This window comes from Ovis aries, chromosome 24, assembly GCF_016772045.2.
Source record: "Ovis aries strain OAR_USU_Benz2616 breed Rambouillet chromosome 24, ARS-UI_Ramb_v3.0, whole genome shotgun sequence".
Lineage (NCBI taxonomy): Eukaryota > Metazoa > Chordata > Mammalia > Artiodactyla > Bovidae > Ovis > Ovis aries.
Genome location: NC_056077.1, coordinates 18,465,778 through 18,487,081, shown reverse-complemented (window position 1 = coordinate 18,487,081; position 21,304 = coordinate 18,465,778). Strand labels below are relative to the sequence as shown.

Here is a 21,304-nt window from a genome sequence, read left to right as displayed (position 1 = left end):
TTTATTGTGGTTTCCATAGGAAGGGACAGAAGAGGCAAGGTAAGCAGGTTTAGGATTGGCTAGTTGGAATAATGTCAGTAGGCTCTGGGACTTGGAAATTGTCCCTAGTTACCTGGTACCTGGTCCTGAGTGTGAGCCTGACAGGGGAGAGCTTGGGCGGTGGGCTCTAGACTGGCTGCTTTGCATGTGAAAGGCATGCTCTCAGGAATATGATATTCCTAGAGATGGCGAGGTATATCTCCAGTGCTACCTATCTCCAAGGCATTAGTTCATCCTCAGTGGGGCAGTGCCTCCAGAATCACCAGTATCAAGATGTAAAAGCATCAAACACAAAAACTTGAATAATGTGGTTGGTTATTAGACTTCAGAATAGTCTCAGCCCAAACTCCCTATTTTCCTACCCAAGATCACTGCCCAGACAACTTCAGGAGCTACCTGGAGCTCCATCTTTAATCCTTTAAAGACACCCAGACTTAGGTTTTGACAGAGCCTCATGTTCACCAACCAGAAATGATATTCACCATCTAGGATTGAGAAAAAGAATATTAAGAACTTTTATTTTCTTTTGAAGTTATAGCAAAGAAAGGGGAAAAAAACCCCCACATTCTTATGGGGGATAAACGGGCAAAGGATACAAACAGTTCAGAAAAGAATAAATAGTAAGCAAATGAAAAGATAACTTCCTTTTTCATCAAAGAACTGCAAAAGTAAATAATGATAAGATATTTCTCACTTTTCCACAAAGATGAAAGTTAATGCCCAGGGTGGCTGAGTACTGTGCTGGGATTGTAAACTAACTGTTATAGCTCTCTCTGGGGTGCTGTTTGGGAAGAAACATCGCTGAAAACTGTGCTACCTCTTTTCCTATGAAATTCCCCTGAGGAGGTGAGTGAGCCGCTGCTGATCATCACCCGAGCACTAGGCCAGACAGAAGGAGAAAGCCCTCAAAGAGGCAATGCTGTGGATCACTGTCATATTTCCTGCTCAGCCTGAGTTCACATGCACCTGATTTTTCTCAGTATGGCATTGCCATTAACATGGAATTAGGTCCGGAGACCTAAGGCTGAACCAAGCCCTGTCATTCTCTGCCCCATGACTGCACATCACCAAAACAGCATCGGCAGTGACTTCCACAGACGGTACCATTGCTATATGCCTTAGCTTGCATCATCTCCTTTAATGGCCATAACAATTCTAGGACACGGGTATTCTTGTTTTACAGATGATGAAAATTACCTCTGGAAGGAAAATTACTGGCGCACAGAAAACACTGACCAGGATTCAGATAGACTGACTCCAAAGTCAGTCTGTTCATCTACAAAATTATCTACTTCTCAAGGACCTTCCTTCATGGGAATTCAAATGTCTTGATTCACAGAGCATCTGGTCCAAAGATGTCTGCTGTCTCTGACCTTCAGCCATTCTCAGCTCCTTTCCTGATCACATTGGGATCCCAGGGGAGCTGGCTGAACCCGTGAGGATGGCATTTGCTTTGGAATTGAGTGGCCACAAGTACACACCCGGGTGGGGACAATGAGCACCCCTTTTCTCCTGGAGCAGCCTGGCTTCAGATTCTGGCCTCTGCTTGGCTCCACTTTGTGCTTTTCAATGACCAAGAAAAGCCCAGGCCCTTGGAATTGTTTACTCAGTTAATTTCTAACTAAAGAACCTCTTGTTGCCAAAAGGTATAAAACAGAGCCCTTGTAACTGTGGGCACAACTGTGACCCCCAATGTCAATCATTTGGGGTCTCTACCTATTAGGGAAAAGAACAACAACCACCTCACAGCCTAGAAAAGGAAAACACTGTGTCAAAAGGGAAAAATATTCCACCCCCATTAAAATAATTAAGAAACAGAACCAGAGGATCATTGGAGGAGAGATTGCCAGTGGGGGACAGATGTATATATATAGATATGAAAGTCACCTACTTGTAAAAGGATTAATTCTACCTTTCTGGTTTCAGGTAAGGCTATCTGCAGCTCTCACTTCTCCTAGCCGCTTCTCCCATCTAGTCTTTGCTGGCTCCCATTCTGTTTGAGGGATGGGGGTCTGGAAATGAAGAGATTGGACACTTGAATCAAACCTAGGATAAGTCATTACTCTGCTGACTATTGACTTTAAGGGCTTTGGTAAATCAACTCCCCTCTCTTTGATCTTGCACTTCCCTAACAACAATGACTACAATTTTTGCATTTGTTCAATCCATATTAGTGAAGTTCCTATTATATACCAGGCATTGGGGATGGATAGAGCAGTGAACAAGAGCATCTGCTCTGAACCTGCTTTGCACGTATCATCTTTGTTAATACTGGGATGATAATATGCAGTCTGTTATTAGCCAAACTATAGTTCACATCATTTGTGGGTTACATTCAGAATTTTCTTTTAATTAGAGACAGTAGGATATATCAGCAATGAATGCACATAGTAATGGTAAGAATTGTTTTATAAAACATTTATTTCTTGTGTGCATGTGTGTATATGTGTATTAGCAACTGTACTGGATCATGGCATAAAATATTTTCCTTATAGCAGATCATGGTCACTAAGGTTTGTAAAACACTTTCCTATGAAGCAGGTTCTTTACTAACAGGAGACTTCACACTGAACCTAATGCATTGTAGCCACTCAGATTGTGCAAGCAATAATCTCTGTTTCATAGATGAGGAAACTGAGTCTTAGTGAATTGAAATATATTGCCCAATGTCACATGTGAGTTTACCAATCATAGTGATTGGTAAAATAGGAGTTCAAATCCTTGTTGCAGCTTCCAGGTCCTATGCCTTTAACCACCATGCCACCTTATTATGCTGCTATAAAAACTGGGGTATTAGACTATTTTGCCAGGTGAGTGAAATAATATCTGAGCACTCTGGAAACATTAAAACACCTTATGAAGATTAATCACCTCTCAAACTACTTATTTCAAGTCACTTCCTTATACTATGTGAATTGCATGAAGTTGGGGACCTTGTCTGTCATTTGGTGCTTAGCTTCCTGTTTGGCACATAGTAACTACTTAATAAATTTCTGTTGAAAGAATAAATGCATCTAGGAAAGTTCAGAGTTTTCCATGAGGGGATCAGGAGGGTGCCTCCAATAACATGGTGAGTCCAGAACACCCACCCCCATATCTTGCAGGTTCCTGCTCCAGATGAGAGACTCAGCTCTTTCAAATGCACTGAGGCTTGGGGAACTGAGGCTGGGATGTGGTGGGAATTAAGAATAAGGCCACAGAGGGGAAAACTCTACCAAAGCAAGGACCACAGCACTACACATTTTTTGTGGTTCATATAAATGGCATCTCCTGGATTTGCACAGTACACAAACAAAGCACTTTTCCCAACTGTGGGGAAGGGAGTTCCATCATGTGTTTATCTCATCTGACTCTGTTCACAGGACTTCAGGGATCAGAGACAGAAAGGAAATCTCAAGAGGCCAGCCTTTCTTTGCCTTTGGGAAAGTCTTCCTAGACCAGAAGCTGTGAGGAGCAGAAAGGATGAAGTGTCTTTTCTCTCCAACCTTGATGTGGATGGCAGTGGTGGTGACCTCTTGGGTCATCATACCTGCAGCAACTGACACCTCATCAGCAAGTAAGTGCTGTGTGTGCAGAGAGCAGTGTCACCGTCAGCAGAAGAGGTCTCAGTCCCTCTCCTTTTATGCTTGGGATTTGCATAGTCTATTCTAAATTCATTTCTTATACTTTAATGTACATAGGACTCACCCAGGAATTTTACTAAAACGGAGATTCTGATTTGGTAGGCCTGGGGTGGGGCCTGAGACTCTGCATTCTAACGAGCTCCCAGATGATGCTGATGGTGTGATCCTTGGATCACATATGGAGAGACAAAAGTTTAGAACATCACTAAGCCCCCCTGTCCTGGCACTTTATTGGAAGGTCAAGAACACACTCAACCACACAAGAGATGTGAACATACCTGTGTGGTACCCAAAGACATCCCCTTTCACACATACGTGACCCTTCCATTGGGTTGCACATTGCTGGTAGCTTTTTGTTGGAGAAGGGAGCTAGACACCTCTACACAACCCCCAACTGGAGTTCTCTGGAACAGTAAATACCATCATATCATCGTGGAGCACACACACACTGTGGTCCTGCAACCTCGATTTGTGTCCTGGCTCTGCTGCTTACCAATGAAGCAAGTAGCTTAAACCTTCTGAATCTCAAGTTTCCTCACCCTCAAAATATGGCTAAATACAAAAGTCATTCCCCAGGGCCACTGGAGAGGATTCTATCAGATAATGGATAGAAAATGCCTATCCCAGTGTTTGGCATATCCTAAGTGCTTAATACATGAGAACTCACCATCTTTACTGTTATTATTGTCACAGAGAAACACACAAAGTGTCAGTGCCCCTGCTAGGTAGAGAGGGGAGGCAGGGAAGGAGATCTGAGCAAAAGGCATAGAATATACCAAGTTGGGGAAGGGGTGGCAGGGTTCCCTAAATCCTTAACGAAGTGTCAAGAACTCTGCATTATTCCTCTGGTGGTGGAAAGGTGAAAGGTGGAAAGGTGGTGAAAAGATGATACAGCTTGAATGCAGTGCTTAACACAAGAATGCAGGTGGGTGTTTAGACATCGGGGGAGGTTTATTTGTTTCTTTCAAAGGGGGTCTGCTATGTCTCAAAGAACCCTAAGGACCATGGAAAGAGTCTCTTGGTGAACAGTGGCCAAGCGGTCCCCACTCTGGGCTTCTCTGCCTGCAGAAAGCTGCTCTGAATGTCACGCCAATGCCACTTGTACGGTGGACGGGGCTGCCACGACCTGCGCCTGCCAGGAGGGCTTCACTGGCGACGGCCTCGAGTGTGCGGATCTGGATGAATGCGCCATTCTGGGGGCGCACAACTGCTCCGCCACCAACAGCTGCGTGAACACGCTGGGCTCCTACACATGCGTCTGCCCTGAAGGTTTCCTCCTGAGCTCGGAGCTCGGCTGCGAGGATGTGGACGAGTGTGCAGAGCCAGGGCTCAGCCGCTGCCACGCCCTGGCCACCTGCATCAATGGCGAGGGCAACTACTCATGCGTGTGTCCCGCGGGCTACGTGGGGGACGGGAGGCACTGTGAGTGCTACCCGGGCTCCTGCGGGCCTGGGCTAGACTGCGTGCGGGAGGGTGACGCGCTAGTGTGCGCTGACCCCTGCCAGGCGCACCACATCCTGGACGAATACTGGCGCAGCACAGAGTACGGCTCCGGCTACGTCTGTGATGTCAGTCTGGGCGGCTGGTACCGCTTCGTGGGCCAGGGCGGCGTGCGCCTGCCCGAGACCTGCGTGCCGGTCCTGCACTGCAACACGGCCGCACCTATGTGGCTCAACGGCACGCACCCATCGAGCGACGAGGGCATCGTGAACCGCGTGGCCTGTGCGCACTGGAGCGGCGACTGCTGCCTGTGGGACGCCCCTGTCCAAGTGAAGGCCTGTGCCGGCGGCTACTACGTGTACAACCTGACGGCGCCCCCTGAGTGCCATCTGGCTTACTGCACAGGTGAGTGGGTGTCTCCCAGCAACCCCGCCCTGGGCCCTATGGGCGCCCCGAGAGACTGGAGCTCATCCTTGTTGACTGTATATGTGACCCTGCAGACCCCAGCTCTGTGGAGGGGACGTGTGAGGAGTGCCGTGTGGATGAGGACTGCAAATCGGATAATGGCGAATGGCACTGCCAGTGCAAACAGGACTTCAACGTCACCGGTGAGGCCGGTGGGGAGGTGGGGTGGTACTCAGAAATGCCAGGGACCTGGGGAGGGACACATTCCCGTGTGTGAACTGGGGGCCTGTGGGGATGACCCAGGGTGTGCATATTATCCAGTCGGAGTGGCAAGTCAGTCCCATTAATACCCATTAAAATCAGCAAGAAGCTCTCTGGCTTCCTGGAGTCTCCCCTTAGTTGATCCATAAGCTTCCAGAGCTTGAGAAACAACCCCACCCCCAGGCTTCTTTCGGAGGCCCCCAAAATCCTGATGGATAAGAGGAGGTTGCCACCTGTTGGTCAAAGGCTAAACTGAGCTGTATTCCCAGAGCACAAGAACACAGGCCTGGCCAGCAGTCTGTGGTTTCTTGAACTGGGCCCTCCACTGACCAGATGAAGACCCTGAGCAGGGCCCTGGCCATCTCTAAACCTGTTTCCTGTATACATAATGATTGAAGCAGGCTAGTGTTTCCCAAATTCCAGTCTTGGTTTTATCACAACCTGCTTTTAAGTAAACTTGGAATGTTGAAGTTCACTACTGTGTCTTATCTGTGGCAAGTAACATCTTAGGTCTGTAGTAGCAGTAATAAGGAGAAGGCAATGGCACCTCACTCTGGTACTCTTGCCTGGAAAATCCCATGGATGGAGGAGCCTGGTAGGCTGCAGTCCATGGGGTCGCTAAGAGTCGGACACGACTGAGCGACTTCACTTTCACTTTTCACTTTCATTCATTGGAGAAGGAAATGGCAACCCACTCCAGTATTCTTGCCTGGAGAATCCCAGGGATGGGGGAGCCTGGTGGGCTGCTGTCTATGGGGTCGCATAGAGTTGGACACGACTCAAGTGACTTAGCAGCAGCAGCAGCAGTAATAATGAATACAATGAAAGAAAGTTGTTAAATTTCAGCAACTATGTAATACTTTAATTTAAAAAATCTAACTGGATCTCTTTATATGCTGCAAATACTTAACCAGAGTTCTGCTCTCTGTGATCTCAAGGAAAATTAGCAAGTGTCTGGATGCTGGGAGGGATTGGGGGCAGGAGGAGAAGGGGACGACCGAGGATGAGATGGCTGGATGGCATCACTGACTCGATGGACTTGAATCTGAGTGAACTCTGGGAGTTGATGATGGACAGGGAGGCCTGGCGTGCTGCGATTCATGGGGTTACAAAAAGTTGGACACGACTGAGCGACTGAACTGAACTGAACTGAACTGATGGTGTTAATAATAAAAACATTAGCAAATCTTGAAGATTGTCCCCTTGATACAGAAAGGATGGAAAGAAACTACCATTAACTTGTTAGCTCTGTTTGCTTGCTATTTGTTTTGTTTTACTAGGATTCAATGTTATTTAGTGCTGGGGCTGGTGGAGTCTGGCAGGCTATAGTCTGTCTATAGAGTTGCAAAGAGCTGGACACGTCTGAGCACACAGAGAGAGCAGTGAATGACCCAAATGTATTACTTTTCTTTGTGTACAGCCTACGCTTAGGGTAACATGGGCTGGTGGTTAGTCACATGGATCCATCCAGTGATACTGGGAACCCAGTCTCACGTCTCCACCTCTCTGAGAGGGGAGACCACAGCATGACTCTGAGTACTTCCAGCTGGTGGCCAACCTGGCTAGCTGGACCTGGGTCTTGCGGATGTGCTGAACCTTGAATTGTGGTCACAGGCCTCCAATCCTGCCTTCCCTGACCATTTCAGATGTCTCCCTCCTGGAGCGCAGGCTGGAATGTGGGGTTGATGACATTAAGTTGTCCCTGAGCAAGTGCCAGCTGAAGAATCTGGGGTTTGAGAAGGTCTTCATGTACCTGCGTGACAGCCAGTGCTCAGGCTTCACCGAGAGGGGCGACCGGGACTGGATGTCCGTGGTGACCCCAGCCAGGGATGGCCGCTGTGGGACAGTGATGACGGTACGTTCTGGCCGGTGTGGGACGGGGTCAGAGCGCTGCCTGGTTCAAGCCCAGCCCCACCACTTACTTGTTGTGTGAACTGGGTGAGTTATTTAACCTGGATGTGGCTCAGCTTCCTCCACTGAAAATGGAGTAATAGTAACTCCTTCATAGGGTTAGGAGAGTTAAAGGTGTTACTGTGTGCGAAGTGATTAGGACAAATGACTGGCACAAAGTAAATGCCCAATAAATGTCAGTTTCAAATAAAGAGGACAATCCATAGTGACAGTCCCCCATTTGACAGATGGGAAATGTAGTGCCCCAACAGGGCAATGACTATTCTAAGCCAGTAGGTATCAGCGCTGAGTTCAAAAGCAGATCTGTTTGTCTCTGATGGTTCCTGGGAGGCAGAGTCTCTTTCAGTGTTCAAAGAACCAGGGCCTCAGCTACAGAAGCCTCCTCCAAAGGGACCCAGAGGTAAACATTTGTGTGACTGGGTTCTGCTTCCTCGCATCTCCCTCATCCTCCACAGACAAAAAAAAAACAAAAACAAAAACAAAAAAAAAAAAAAACAAAAAAAAAAACCATAAGAAACAAGGAAATAACTGTCATTTGCCAAATATGACCTTTTGACAATCTGCCATTAATGATGACCCAGTATGTGATGTTTAGTCTTTTGGCATGTGCGAGAGGAGGTATGAGGTGATGGGAAGAGTCCCAGGCTTCTTAGACCCCCTGTACCATGGATAAGTTGCCCAGTTCCCATGAACTTCCATCTGTATTAGGGAGGTGGTCATCCTGCCTCTCAGGGTCATTGAAGGATCCATGCAAAGATGCAGTAGGGACATTCACCTTGGGCAGGGGGTGCCTAGCTCATGACTTGTGCTCATTGAAAGTGGGAGGGTAGTTTCAGCAGTTACAATGCCTTTGGTTTTGAATCCTACTCAAATTCTATGCCTTTTCTGCCCTTCCTCCCCCCCACCTTCCTACCCCAATACAGAGGAATGAGACCCACGCCACATACAGCAACACTCTCTACCTGGCAGATGAGATCATCATCCGTGACCTCAACATCAGAATCAACTTTGCGTGCTCCTATCCCCTGGACATGAAAGTCAGCCTGAAGACCTCCCTGCAGCCAATGGTCAGGTGCGGCCAGAGAGGGTCCCCAGTGTCCCTGGCCAACTCCACCCCACAAATCCTTGGCCACCAGGACCTCAGCTTCTCTGTCAGTTGCCATCAATAAGAAGCTGATTGGAGGTGGTCAGCTGGGAGGCAGTGTTGGACTCCAAAAAGAGTCCATGAGGAGCCCAGCTAAGAAATCTGGAGCCCACTTTCAAATCCTGGCTCTATCACACAAATGACTTTGGGAAATTGATAGCCTTATTCTAGGTGTCAGTCTTCTTGTATGTGAAATGGATTTAGCGGTAATGTACAAAAGTGCTCCACAGAGGTAAAACCCATATTAGGGTCCCTGGTTTACCTGAGGGGTAGGGTGGTCGGGAGAAGGCAATGGCACCCCACTCCAGTACTCTTGCCTGGAAAATCCCATGGACAGAGGAGCCTGGTGTTGCAGTCCCTGGGGTTGCTGTGAGTTGGACATGACTGAGCGGCTTCCCTTTCACTTTTCACTTTCATCATTGGAGAAGGAAATAGCAACCCACTGCAGTATTCTTGCCTGGAGAATCCCAGGGATGCGGGAGCCTGGTGGGTTGCTGTCTATGGGGTCGCACAGAGTCGGACATGACTGAAGTGACTTAGCAGCAGCAGCAGCAGCAGCAGGGTGATTGGACCAGAGGAAAGAAGCGAGGGGTCTCAGTTCAGACCTGCTATGGGACTGGGCAAATTGTACCCCACATTTGGACCTCAGTTTCTTTCTCTGTAAATAGGAGAAATTTGAATAAAGAGGGGTTTACAAATTATGCTTCTTGGAGTATAAAGGTCTTTAAGGAGGTGATTTGGGGATGTGAACCAGAGAACGTTTTTAATTTTAATTTTATTTTTTCAATTGAAGTATAGTTGATTTACAGTGTTGTGTTAATTTCTATACATTCTTTTTTTATATTCTTTTCCATTATGGTTTATCATAGATTATTGATTCTAGTTTCCAGTGCTGTACAGTAGGACCTTGCTGTTTATCCATTCTGTGTATAATAGCTTAAATCTGCTAATCCCAACCCCCCTTTCCACCCCTCTTCCCCTGACAGCCACAGCTCTGTTCTATATATCTGTGAGTCTATTTCTGCTTCATAGGTTGCTTCAGTTGTGCCATATTTTAGATTCTACATGTAAGTGACATCATATGATATTCATCTTTCTCTTTCTGACTTTACTTAGTATGATAATCTCTAGTTTCTTCCATGTTGCTGCAAATGGCATTATTTCATCCTTTTTTATAGCTGAGTAGTATTCCATCGTGTATACATACCACATCTTCTTTATCAATTTTATTACTTAAAAAATAAAAGGATCCTGTTGCTAAAGAAACTTGAACATTTCTGAATAGGATGAATCACAAGCCAGTGATGCAGATACTGGGAAAAAAAATTAGAGCTGTGTTCATAACAAGTGTTTATCAAGAGCTGACCATATGTCAGGCATTGTGCTAAGTGCTCTAGTTGGAACACCTCATTGAAATCTTAGCATGGCCTAGAAGGTGTAAGTATTATTATTATTGAAATTGAAGTTCAAAGAAAGCTTAGTAACTTGTCCAAAGTGGTAGAGGACAGTAAGTTACAGAGCTGGGATTCAAACCCAGGCCATCAGGCATAGAGCCTCCACTCTACCGTGACCTTTTTTTTGAAGCTTCTCCATGGTCACATGTTTTCTGGGCCAACCAGCTTTGGGGAAGGGCACCTGCCACTGATGAAGGTGCTTGGCTGACTTGAAGGAAGACAGTTGCTCCTTGTCTGCCTCTGTGTGGAACATCACCTGGACAATGTGGCCATGTCCCAGACCTGCTAGGTTCTAGGGAACAAAACAGCTGTATGCAGATCTCTCTCTGGCTTAAGCTAGGAATCTCATCCCAGTCAAACACCAAGTCCGAACAAATAACCCAGTACTCACCTCTAAAATGGACTTCCACATTACTATTTCTCATGTACTGCCTCTCCTGGGGCATCAGTCTTTCAGTGTCCTTTGTAGGATAATCCCCATGGAGTTGCCATCAGTGTGGCTGTTTTTAATGTGATTTAAAATAATGCATTTTAAAAATCCCAATCTCCTGCTGTAGGTGGAACCAGAACTCTGACTAAGGCCTGTAGGACTCATAGCCCATCTTTTAAAACTGTTCTATATTAAGATCAAAAGAGGAATCTCGGTGATTCCCTTGAGAATGTGTTTGCCACACTTAAATGCAAGGGCCACCATATGAGGGGGTGGATGTGTTACAGAAAAATATGATCTCTGGATCAGAAGGAGCAGCGTCACCTGGGAGCTTATTAGAAATGCAGAACCTTGAGCCCTATCCCAAAGCTACAGATCCAGAATCTGCATTTCAACAAGATCCCTAGGTGACCTGTGTGTGACTATTGTATTTTGCAGAGCAATGTTTGGTGGATTCCAGTCCTCTTGCTGGATTAAAATCCAAAGAACTGCCAGGGACTGCCCAGGAACGCAGATCAGAAAGAGTGGCCTATCTGTTGCTGCTCTTGGTTCTGGTTCTCTCACCAGCCTCTCTCCCCCTGCAGCGCCCTCAACATCAGCATGGGCGGGACCGGCACATTCACCGTGCGAATGGCGCTCTTCCAGAGCCCTGCCTACACACAGCCCTTCCAAGGCTCCTCTGTGACCCTGTCCACCGAGGCGTTTCTCTACGTCGGCACCATGCTGGATGGGGGCGACTTGTCCCGGTTTGTACTGCTCATGACCAACTGCTATGCCACGCCCAGCAGCAATGCCACAGACCCCTTGAAATACTTCATCATCCAGGACAGGTAAGGCCTGTTGGATGGAATCTGGGGCCAGGGAGGGTCTTTAGAGTTGGATGGATACAGAGTACATCTTCACATTCATTCACCTGTAGCTGAAATTTAGCATTGTCATTCATTATGATATAGGCAACAAACCAGAAAAGTATTAGCAGGACATTTGAAGACATTTGCACAAGTCAATATTTTTAGTTACTATATTGTAGTATTAGAATTTCAACTAGATCTTATTATTTGATATATATCAAATACATGCACTTGTAAATATATATTTATATCCAGATATGTAAATATATGATGTATTAAGTTTAATATTTTAAGAATTATATTTAATTTTTTAAAATTAACTTATGTAATTTAGTGTATGCATTGAAAGCATTACTTTTGATGAGGAATGCATGGGCTTCATCAGATGGCAGAGGGGGTCTAGGATTCAGAAAAGGATGAGGAACGTATGGAAAGGGAGGCCCTGGACAGGAGCAGGCTGGCACTTGGCTGGGAGGAGTACGGTAGAGGCATGGTTAGACAAGGGTCAGTTGAAACAGGGAGGACACAGATGGACTGCTTTTGACTCAAACACATTAGAGAAACAGTAACCACACTGTGAGAAAGTAGCTCACATTTTCATTCATAAATTGAACAGATATTTTTGGAGGCTTATTGTGTGCCAGGCTATGTGCATAACAGTGAATAGAAGAGACAAAAGTCTCTGCACCCTTATCGCTGATATTCTAAGTGGGGAGATCAACAATTAAATGAAAGTGCCATCCATGGCATGTTAATGATGACGGCGCTATAGAGAAAAAAGTGAAGTACAAAAAAGGGAGGGGAATTGCTGTTTTAACAGTGCAGTCAGAGAAAGTGCTCCCAGGAGACCCTGGCCTATTTCTGTCTCAGCTCTCTTAGAATCCGCCTGGTCGCGTCAAGGGGAAAAGGCTCAATTGGGTGCTCATCTGGTGTTCACACTTCTGTTATTTGCTAATCTCCCTTTACAACAAAAAGAAAGGAGAGCAGAAGTCTTTTGGGGGTCTTTTACAATCAACAGTGTCGAAGTACAATGTCATAGCAGTGTCTGACTGTGTATGTATGGTCGTGTTTTATATATGGCAAGTAATGTGTTGTGTTCCCAGTCGCTCAGTTCTTTGTGACCCCGAGGACTGTAGCCTGCCAGGCTCCTCTGTCCACGTAAGTCTGCAGGCAAGAGTACTGAAGTGGGTTGCCGTTTCCTACTCCAGGGGATCTTCCTGACCTCAGGATGGAACCCTCATCTCTTGCATCTCCTACATTGGCAGGTGGAGATTCTTCATTTTGCCACCTGGGAAGCCCTTGGTTTGCTATTTGTGGTCATGATCCTTTTAAAAAATAAATGTATTTCTACAAAAACATTTGTAGATTTAAAGAAAAATAGTAATAATAATATAATAATATGAAATAATAGTACAGATATTGGTAAACAGGAAAACATTCAGGGAGGTGGTTTCTGCATTAGGCAAAAAAGAACTGGAATTTGAAAAATCCTGACATGACTTTGCCTGGGACATCATGGAGACTTGGGCTTATAGCATGGGTTTGCTGTTTCTTAGTTCAACATACAAGTCAGCTCATCTATCTGGATATTCATGTTCTCATATGCAAAACAGGCATGAAGAAAATCTACTGTGCAGGGATTTTTAAGCTTTGTGTGTGTGTGTGTGTGTGTGTGTGTGTGTGTGTGTGTGTGTATCTGAGTATAAAGGTAAAGCATGCATATTGTGAAAAGCTTAAAAAGTCTTGAAAACAAAGCATGCACAAGTGTTGGCTCTGGCCCTGTGTTTCTGCCATGGCATGGGTGGGAGCTAAGCTGAGGACTGCCAGTCTGTGAGATGCTCAGAATATCACAGGGGTGTAAGGAGGAGATGAGCTGGGGAGGTGCTTAGGAGCTGGAGGAGACGCGTAGGCGCCTTACTTGGGTTGACTGCCTGGAGCTGCCAAGGGCAGTGCTGGCTGCCTCTCCCTCTGCTTTTCGTACGGTGGGTCCCTTTAACCTCAGGGCTTTTCTTTCTCCAAGTGGAGTCAGATTTGAATTGTAGGGGACACAGAGCAAAGTGAATGCCATCCCGAGAAGTTCCTTTCTCGGTCCTCCTGTGCAGTCAGCCTTCAGCCCCTTTTCGAAGTCCGTTTTGAGCGGATAGTGTCAAAGAGCAGAAGGGATGCCCGATTTGCCTGCTCAAAGAGCCTGCATACCCTGATCCAGCCCAGCACCCACGTGAGTCTCTGGACGTGCAGTTTTGAGTTTCTGTGTGTTTGGGTGTGCTGGGTAGAAATCTGTGCTGATGAGCACACATACACACCCCAATTTGGCCAGCAGCCTTCAGTGCTCAGATGTTTCCAATGTTAAAATTAACACCAGACACTAGTAGATAGCCAATAAATGGTAGGTAATGACTCCTGAATGCCATTTCCTGGGAAATCAAAAAGTGCTTACTTAAGGATACACTTACTTAAGTGCTTACTTACTATCCTTAAGTAGCTGTCCTTAAGCTCTGAACTGTTCACATTTGTATTTTAGAGTTACATACATGTAGCACCTATTGTACGGCAGATGCTGTTTACTTTGTAATTTTAACTCATTTGATTGTCGCAATTATCTCACGATGTAAGGTAAATTATTCCTCGCACATGGATAGGGCAACAGGCTCAGAGGGATTGCGTAAATTGCCCATAGTCACACAGCTAGTAAGTGACAGAGTGAGATCGGAACCCAGGAAGTCTGGCCCCAGAATGTTTGCATAACCAATCGTGGTATATGATGTACGCTTCCCAGATGTCCACGCGCTGCGGACTCAACCATCCAAGTGGAGGAGAATGGGGAGTCCCCTCAGGGCCGGTTTTCTGTCCAGATGTTCCGTTTTGCTGGAAACTACGACCTGGTGTACCTGCATTGTGAAGTGTATCTCTGTGACTCCATGAATGAAAAGTGCAGACCCGTGAGTCAGACCTCCCTTCCCTCAGTCTCGTTGTCACACCCTCACACCCAACTCCCGTAACCGAAGACACTTGGCCACAAGGTTAAAAGAAAACAAACGTCTCTGCCATATTTCCATTTTAGTACGGGGGTAGTCAGAGCTATAGGACGAGGCTGCCATGGCCAGGCAGGAGACTAGGCTGTGGGGAAGCTGGGTGCGATCAGGGGGCTGCAGTAGGCTGGTAAACCTCTCACTTATCTGCAAGCTTGTGTTCTAATAGCAGAAACTGACATTTTTAAGCACTGTGTGCAACTTGTGTGTGTTAACTTTTTGATACTTTGCAGCAACTCTATAAGGGAGGTATTTTATTAACCCCTTTTTCCATATGGGGAGAGAGGCTTAGAAAATGTAAGTGTAATGTATGCCGAAGATCATACATCTAACAAGTGGCAGAGCGGGGACACTAACCCATGTATACAGATCTCCTAACAACCCCTACGTCTACCATCCTCAAGTCCCAGCCTGAGGCAAGAGGTTGCTCCTATGAAGGGTGCACCCAGCTCCCCACGGCAGGGCCTCATTCAGTCTCTCTTGTGGAAAGCTTTCTTTGTCACCATCTCCCTGCAGACCTGCCCTGAGACCAGATTCCGCAGTGGGAGCATCATAGACCAAACCCGTGTCCTGAACTTGGGTCCCATCACACGGAAGGGTAAGAAGGGCACTCCCCTCTCCATGTTCCTGATGAGAAATGTTCTCTGGAGATGAGGAGAGGTGAGAGAACCTGGCACTTGGGATCTTACTGGGGTCCGAAGAGCTGCAGCAAGTGAATCCTGTGAGGCGGGGTAGACTATAAGCTGCCTTCCTCCTGCAGGTTCTCATTCATTGCACAGCTGTCTTCTCATGCCTGCCTTGTGCCAGGGCTTGTGTTAGTGGCTGGGGGCTCAGGATGAGCAGCAATGGGTACAAGCCTGGCTCGTGTGCCGCTTATGGACCAGTAGAGGAGACATCATTTAAATAATCATGTGTCTCTGGAGTTGTGATAAGTGCAGGCGTGAACATGGATCAGGAACTCTGAGCTCTTGCCACAGGGGAAGCAAACCTAGTCTGGAGGACTGGGGAAGAAAGGAAATGAGGTTTGAAAACTGAGAAAGGATTAAGTAACAGGGGTCAGGGGAAATGGAAAAGAGGGTGGAATCCCCGGGAGAGAGTGGAGAATGAGAAAAAGGCCTGTGCAGGAGGGAACCCAGGGTGTCAGAGGAACTGGCCAGGTGGGCTGAAAGGAGGAGGAGAGGTTGGTGTGGGTGAGCTGATGGAGGTGGGGGACCAGACCACGTGAGGCCTTATCAGTTCAGTTCAGTCACTCAGTCGTGTCCAACTCTTTGCAACCCTATGAACTGCAGCATGCCAGGCCTCCCTGTCCATCACCAACTCCCAGAGTTCACCCAAACTTATGTCCATTGAGTCGGTGATGCCATCCAACCATCTCATCCTCTGTCATCCCCTTCTCCCGTCTTCAATCTTTCTCAGCATCAGGGTCTTTTCAAATGAGTTAGCTCTTCGCATCAGGTGGCCAAAGTATTGGAGTTTCAGCTTCAACATCAGTCCTTCCAATGATAGTACTTCTCTTTTTTCTTCTTCTCCTTCCCCTTCCCTTTCTCCTTCTTCTAATTGAAATATAAATAGCATGTAGTTCTTGCTAAGGTTTTGGGCCCTTTTTCCTGAAAGGAGACGGCAGCCTCCAAGGGGTCCAAAGCAGGGGAGTGAGATGACCAGATTGGGGTTTTTAAAAGACCACACTCTGGCTGCAAGGAAGAGCAGATGGAAGGGGCTTCTTCCAGGCTTCCTGTACACTGATCCTTCTGTTTCCTCCCACAGGGGGCCAGGCTGCAGTGTCAAGGGCTGCTCCCAGTAGCTTGGGTAAGTTCAGATCCTCTTTGCACAGGGACTTGACCAAAACCTTCATCTGGGGCTTTTATCTGTTGGCCTAGAATGTGCTGGAATGCCCCATCTGCTTGGCCTGAGTGCTGAAGAGGTGACTGCATTTGTGGAAAGTGTTGGGCCTGGGGCTGCACATGTGCACACATACCTGTGTTGTCCCAGGACAGTGTACATAGACGCAGGCACACACAGGTGCACAAGAGCAAACATCGCCTAGACTTTTCACACACACCCACGAGGTCATATGCACATATTCATACTCACACACAAAATGCCATGACAGCTGCAGCTGCTTGTGTGTGAATCTGCATATGCAGACGTGCGCATGCTTGAACACGCCTGTGCGCAGGGGACAAGCACACTGCACTGTGATTTGCACCTTGGGCATTTCCTGAAGCTTCAAGAGGCATCTCCAACACCTTTGTCAGGATGCTTGGTGCCAGGATGAACATGGCAGACAAACAAAATTCTCTGCTTTCTGCTTCTCTGCTCCTCTGACCACAAAGACCAGAGACTGGCAGCATTTTAATGGCCCTTGACTTTTATGGCTGCTAAATTGTCTGAAAATCTGGATGAAAAGTGAATCTGTGTAATTGTTGCTCTCTTTGGCTCTTGGCATCTAGATCTGAGTGGGTTGTTACACCAACCTAGTGTTTGACATGAGTTAGTTCATTCCAGTATCAGTGAGCTCAGTCCTGGAGACCAAGGTGCCCCCAAGAGGCTTGCCCTTTGTGACTATCCCTCAGGGTCACCAAGGTTGAGTAGGTTGGTCACTTCACAGGAGTACCCTTTTGAGTGGCTATCAGCTAGTGCCTGCAGAAAGGCTGCCTTTTTCAGATTGGCCCATCTGGGAGGGCACCTTTTCCTAACTGGTTTTCTGGGCAGGTAAAGGAAAAACTTCCTTTTTCTAGCTGATCTGCTCAGAGAACATGTCCTTTCCTAATTGGTCAATTTAGAGGAGGAATTTTATGTTAGTTTTGCACATAAAATGTGCATGTCAGTACTAGCAGCAACCCTGTAATCTCTTTCTTTTCAGAGCTCCTACAGGTCTGGCTGCCTCTGCTTCTGTCGGCCACTTTGACCCTGACGTCTCTGTGATCAGTGGCTGGAAATCCTGTACTCTGTGGCTACCAACTCACTTTCTATTGACTGGCGAGGTGATGCAGGCTAGCACTCCACTCATAGAAAAAGGAGCCCACACTTCAGTCACTCTGCTCCTATTTTTCTCCCCTTTAATCCTTGCTACCAAAAAACAGCCTATGTCTATAAATGCTGCTTTCTCTCAAAATGGGGCTTGTGATGTGTCTGTTCACGAGGCCCCTATCTCCTTAAAGGGTATTGCAAAATAATAACTAAAAAAAGCTCAGTCCGTGAGTCATTCATTCATTCAACAATTATTTATTGAGCACCTGCTCTGTGTAGGCACTGTCCGTGGTGCTAAGGATCTGATGGTGAGAAAAACCAGACTCCATTCCTGCCCTCATGGACTTCATGGTCTGGTCACAGACTGGGTTCAACTCTGGTTTTATGAGCTTAAATAAAATGCACACCGTCTCTGAACTTTATCCATCCATCTATCCTTTCAGTCTGTCAAGAAATATTTGCTGGTCACCTTCTATGATCCAGGCAATGTACTGGGGATACAGCAATCTCTGCCTTCCCAGAGCTTAAGGTCTGGAAGGGGAAAAGTACAAGTCATTATAAGTCTGTCAGGCATTGCAGAAATGGAGAGTATAACAGGAGGCTGCTGCTTCTATCGTATGGGGATAATCATGATACCCTCACAGGGTTCATTCAGCTTTCCAGAAACATTTATTTGGCACCCAGTATGTGCCAGGCACTATGCTAGGTGCTGGGAAAAGATAGTCACAGCTCCAGGCTCTGGAGTGTCACAGTCCTTATATAAAGGACTTAGATGGCATGTCCCGCCATCCTTTGCACTTTTCTCCCTGCCCAGTGCAGGAGATGTAGACCTGTTTACAAGGCCTTGGCAGCAGAAATGGAAAGCAGACCATTAACTCCATTTAGAGAGGATGTCTTGCAAGGGAGACCTCTAGGAGGTTCCTTGGAGGCACAACTGGAGACCACCCAGGAGACCCAGATATCTCAAGGGGCTCTAGACTTCTTTGACAAGTGGACCAAAGGAAGTTGATTCTCATGGGAAATGTCCACCTTGATGTCAGCTGCTTCCCTGGACCCCAGCCGTGGCTTTCAGAGAGACCAAGGCCCTGACCCATTTTTAGAACCTCTGATCCCAGGGAAAACCACACATGTGTATCAGCAAACAGGGGGCTGTGAGGTCAGCATATCTCAAGTTAAGAAACCTCTTATCAGAAACAGACATGCACTGAATCCCCATGCCTGCTGCCTTTATGTCAGAGCTATGGGAGGATGTCCATGGTCAGATGCACCTGCTAGATGTCTGCACAATCTATACTTTGATTCAGGTACAAGAGAACATAAAAAAATTAAAACAAGGGTCAAAGGCCAGGAGGAAAAAATATATCAGAATTTATCCCTTTATCTCTCTGTTCCTTTTTTTCCCCTTCCCTTTATGTGTTACTCTTGTTTGCTATCAGACAGTTGTTCAACTCAATATTCAACAAATATTTTGAGCATAAATTCAAGACTTGACTCTTTTATAGGCAGCAGGGAAATTGCCAGTGATCAGAACGGAGCCCTTGCTGATAAGGGCCTTATGTTTAAAGGGGGGATATGTTTAAACAATTGGAGAAGGCAATGGCACCCCACTTCAGTACTCTTGCCTGGAAAATCCCATGGACAGAGGAGCCTGGTAGGCTGTAGTCCATGGGGTTGCTAAGAGTCGGGCACGACTGAGCGACTTCACTTTCACTTTTCACTTTCATGCATTGGAGAAGGAAATGGCAACCCACTCCAGTGTTCTTGCCTGGAGAATCCCAGGGACAGGGGAGCCTGTTGAGCTGCTGTCTATGGGGTCGCAGAGAGTCAGACATGACTGAAGCAACTTAGCAGCAGCAGCATGTTTAAACAATAGCTATGTTATAAGCCACCTGGGGCATCCCAGGTGGTACTAGTGGTAAAGAACCTGCCTGTCAGTGCAGGAAACATAAAGAAACGTGGATTCAATCCCTGGGTCAGGAAGGTCCCCTGGAGGAGGGCATGGCAACCCACTCCAGTATTCTTGCTTGGAGAATCCCCGTGGGCAGAGGAGCCTGGTGGGCCATAGCCCATAGGATCATAAAGAGTCAGACATGACTGAAGCAAAGGACAGGGGGGCAGGGGGAAACAGCAGTAATAAGGTGATGAAGGTGTTAGTTTACATAAGACTGGGGAAAGGTCCTACTGAGATGTAGAAACTGAAAAAAGAAAATGAATATCTGAGGAAGACTACCAGTGGTGGGCCAGCAAACACAAATGCCTTGAGGCCTTGTGTCTTTCTACCAAACTTTCACTAAGACTTGGACACCTAAAGTTTAAGGCATCACTCACAGGAAAGGGTCTTAAACATACATACTGTCATTTTTGTCCATTTGTTAACTAGTACTTACTAGGTGCTCAGTAGAACTGCAAAGATAAGATTGATGTCTGCAAAGATCTTACAACCTTCAGAGGGATACAGATATGCTAGTGGGTAATTGAGTGTGACTGCAATCAGCCCCAAGAGGCACAGGAGCATGGAAGAGCAACACCAGCAAGCCTGTGGAATTTAGGAAAGACTTCCTGGAAGAGGCAAGCCTGAATGGTAAGCAATAGGAAGAGGCTGGGCACAGAGTGATCCAAGCAAGCATATAGTATGTCGGGAGAAGCCGTAGATGAGGTGGGAGCTGTGAACAAGGGTCAGATCCCAGGATATTTCACATGCAAGTCGTGGGGAATAATGCAGAGAGGTGATGCCGTGACATCTGACTGCAGGGAAATAACAGAATCAAAGGGGACAAGAATGAAAGAGATCCACTAGGCAGCTGTTAAAATCACTCTTCTAAGAGATGGTGGTGGCCTTACTTAAGGTTGATGAAATGGGCATGAAGAAGGAAAGATAGGTTCACAAATATTTGAGATATTAGCGATTATTGGAAATGTTAGACTGAGGAGTAAAGGAAGTAAACAGGTTTCCAGCGCAGGTGACCAGGTGAGCAGTGGTGCCAATGATTAAGAGGGATGATGCAATGAGGAAGGTGAAAGTGAAGCTGCTCAGTCGTGTCCGACTCTTTGCAACCCCATTAACTGTGCAGCCCACCAGGCTCCTCTGTCCATGGAATTTTCCAAGCAAGAATACTGGAGTGGGTTGCCATTTCCTTCTCCAGAGGATCTTCCTGACCCAGGGATTGAACCCGGGTATCCCACATTGCAGGCAGATTCTTTACCATCTGAGCCACCAGGGAAGCTCAATGAGGGATCCCCAACCAGGGATGCAATGAGGAGGGAGGGAAATAGTGGAAATCATGAGTTAGGATTTGGACCTGCTCAGAAGCAGAGACATTACTTTGCCGACAAAGGTCTGTCTAGTCAAGGCTATGGTTTTTCCAGTGGTCATGTATAAATGTGAAAGTTGGACTGTGAAGAAAGCTGAGTGCTGAAGAATTGATGCTTTTGAACTGCGGTGTTGGAAAAGACTCTTGAGAGTCCCTTGGACTGCAAGGAGATCCAACCAGTCCATTCTAAAGGAAATCTGTCCTGGGTGTTCTTTGGAAGGACTGATGCTGAAGCTGAAACTCCAATACTTTGGCTACCTGATGCGAAGAGTTGACTTATTGGAAAAGACCCTTATGCTGGGAGGGATTGAGGGCAGGAGGAGAAGGGGACGACAGAGGATGAGATGGCTGGATGGCATCACTGACTTGATGGACATGAGTTTGTGTGAACTCTGGGAGTTGGTGATGGACAGGGAGGCCTGGCGTGCTGCAGTTC

The 21,304-nt window shown here is 46.7% G+C and overlaps 1 protein-coding gene across 1 annotated transcript; it reads left to right on the top strand.

Moving 5' to 3' along the window:
- The first annotated feature begins 1,934 nt into the window (after positions 1 to 1,934).
- Positions 1,935 to 17,979, top strand: UMOD (uromodulin). The gene is made up of 11 exons (XM_004020811.5): positions 1,935 to 1,965; positions 3,402 to 3,595; positions 4,731 to 5,507; positions 5,603 to 5,710; positions 7,415 to 7,623; positions 8,603 to 8,751; positions 11,292 to 11,537; positions 14,335 to 14,497; positions 15,104 to 15,185; positions 16,352 to 16,393; positions 17,451 to 17,979. The coding sequence occupies exons 2-11, from the start codon at positions 3,502 to 3,504 to the stop codon at positions 17,510 to 17,512; spliced, it is 1,932 nt and encodes a 643-aa protein (XP_004020860.2). The 5' UTR covers positions 1,935 to 1,965; positions 3,402 to 3,501; the 3' UTR covers positions 17,513 to 17,979.
- The last annotated feature ends 3,325 nt before the right edge of the window (positions 17,980 to 21,304 follow it).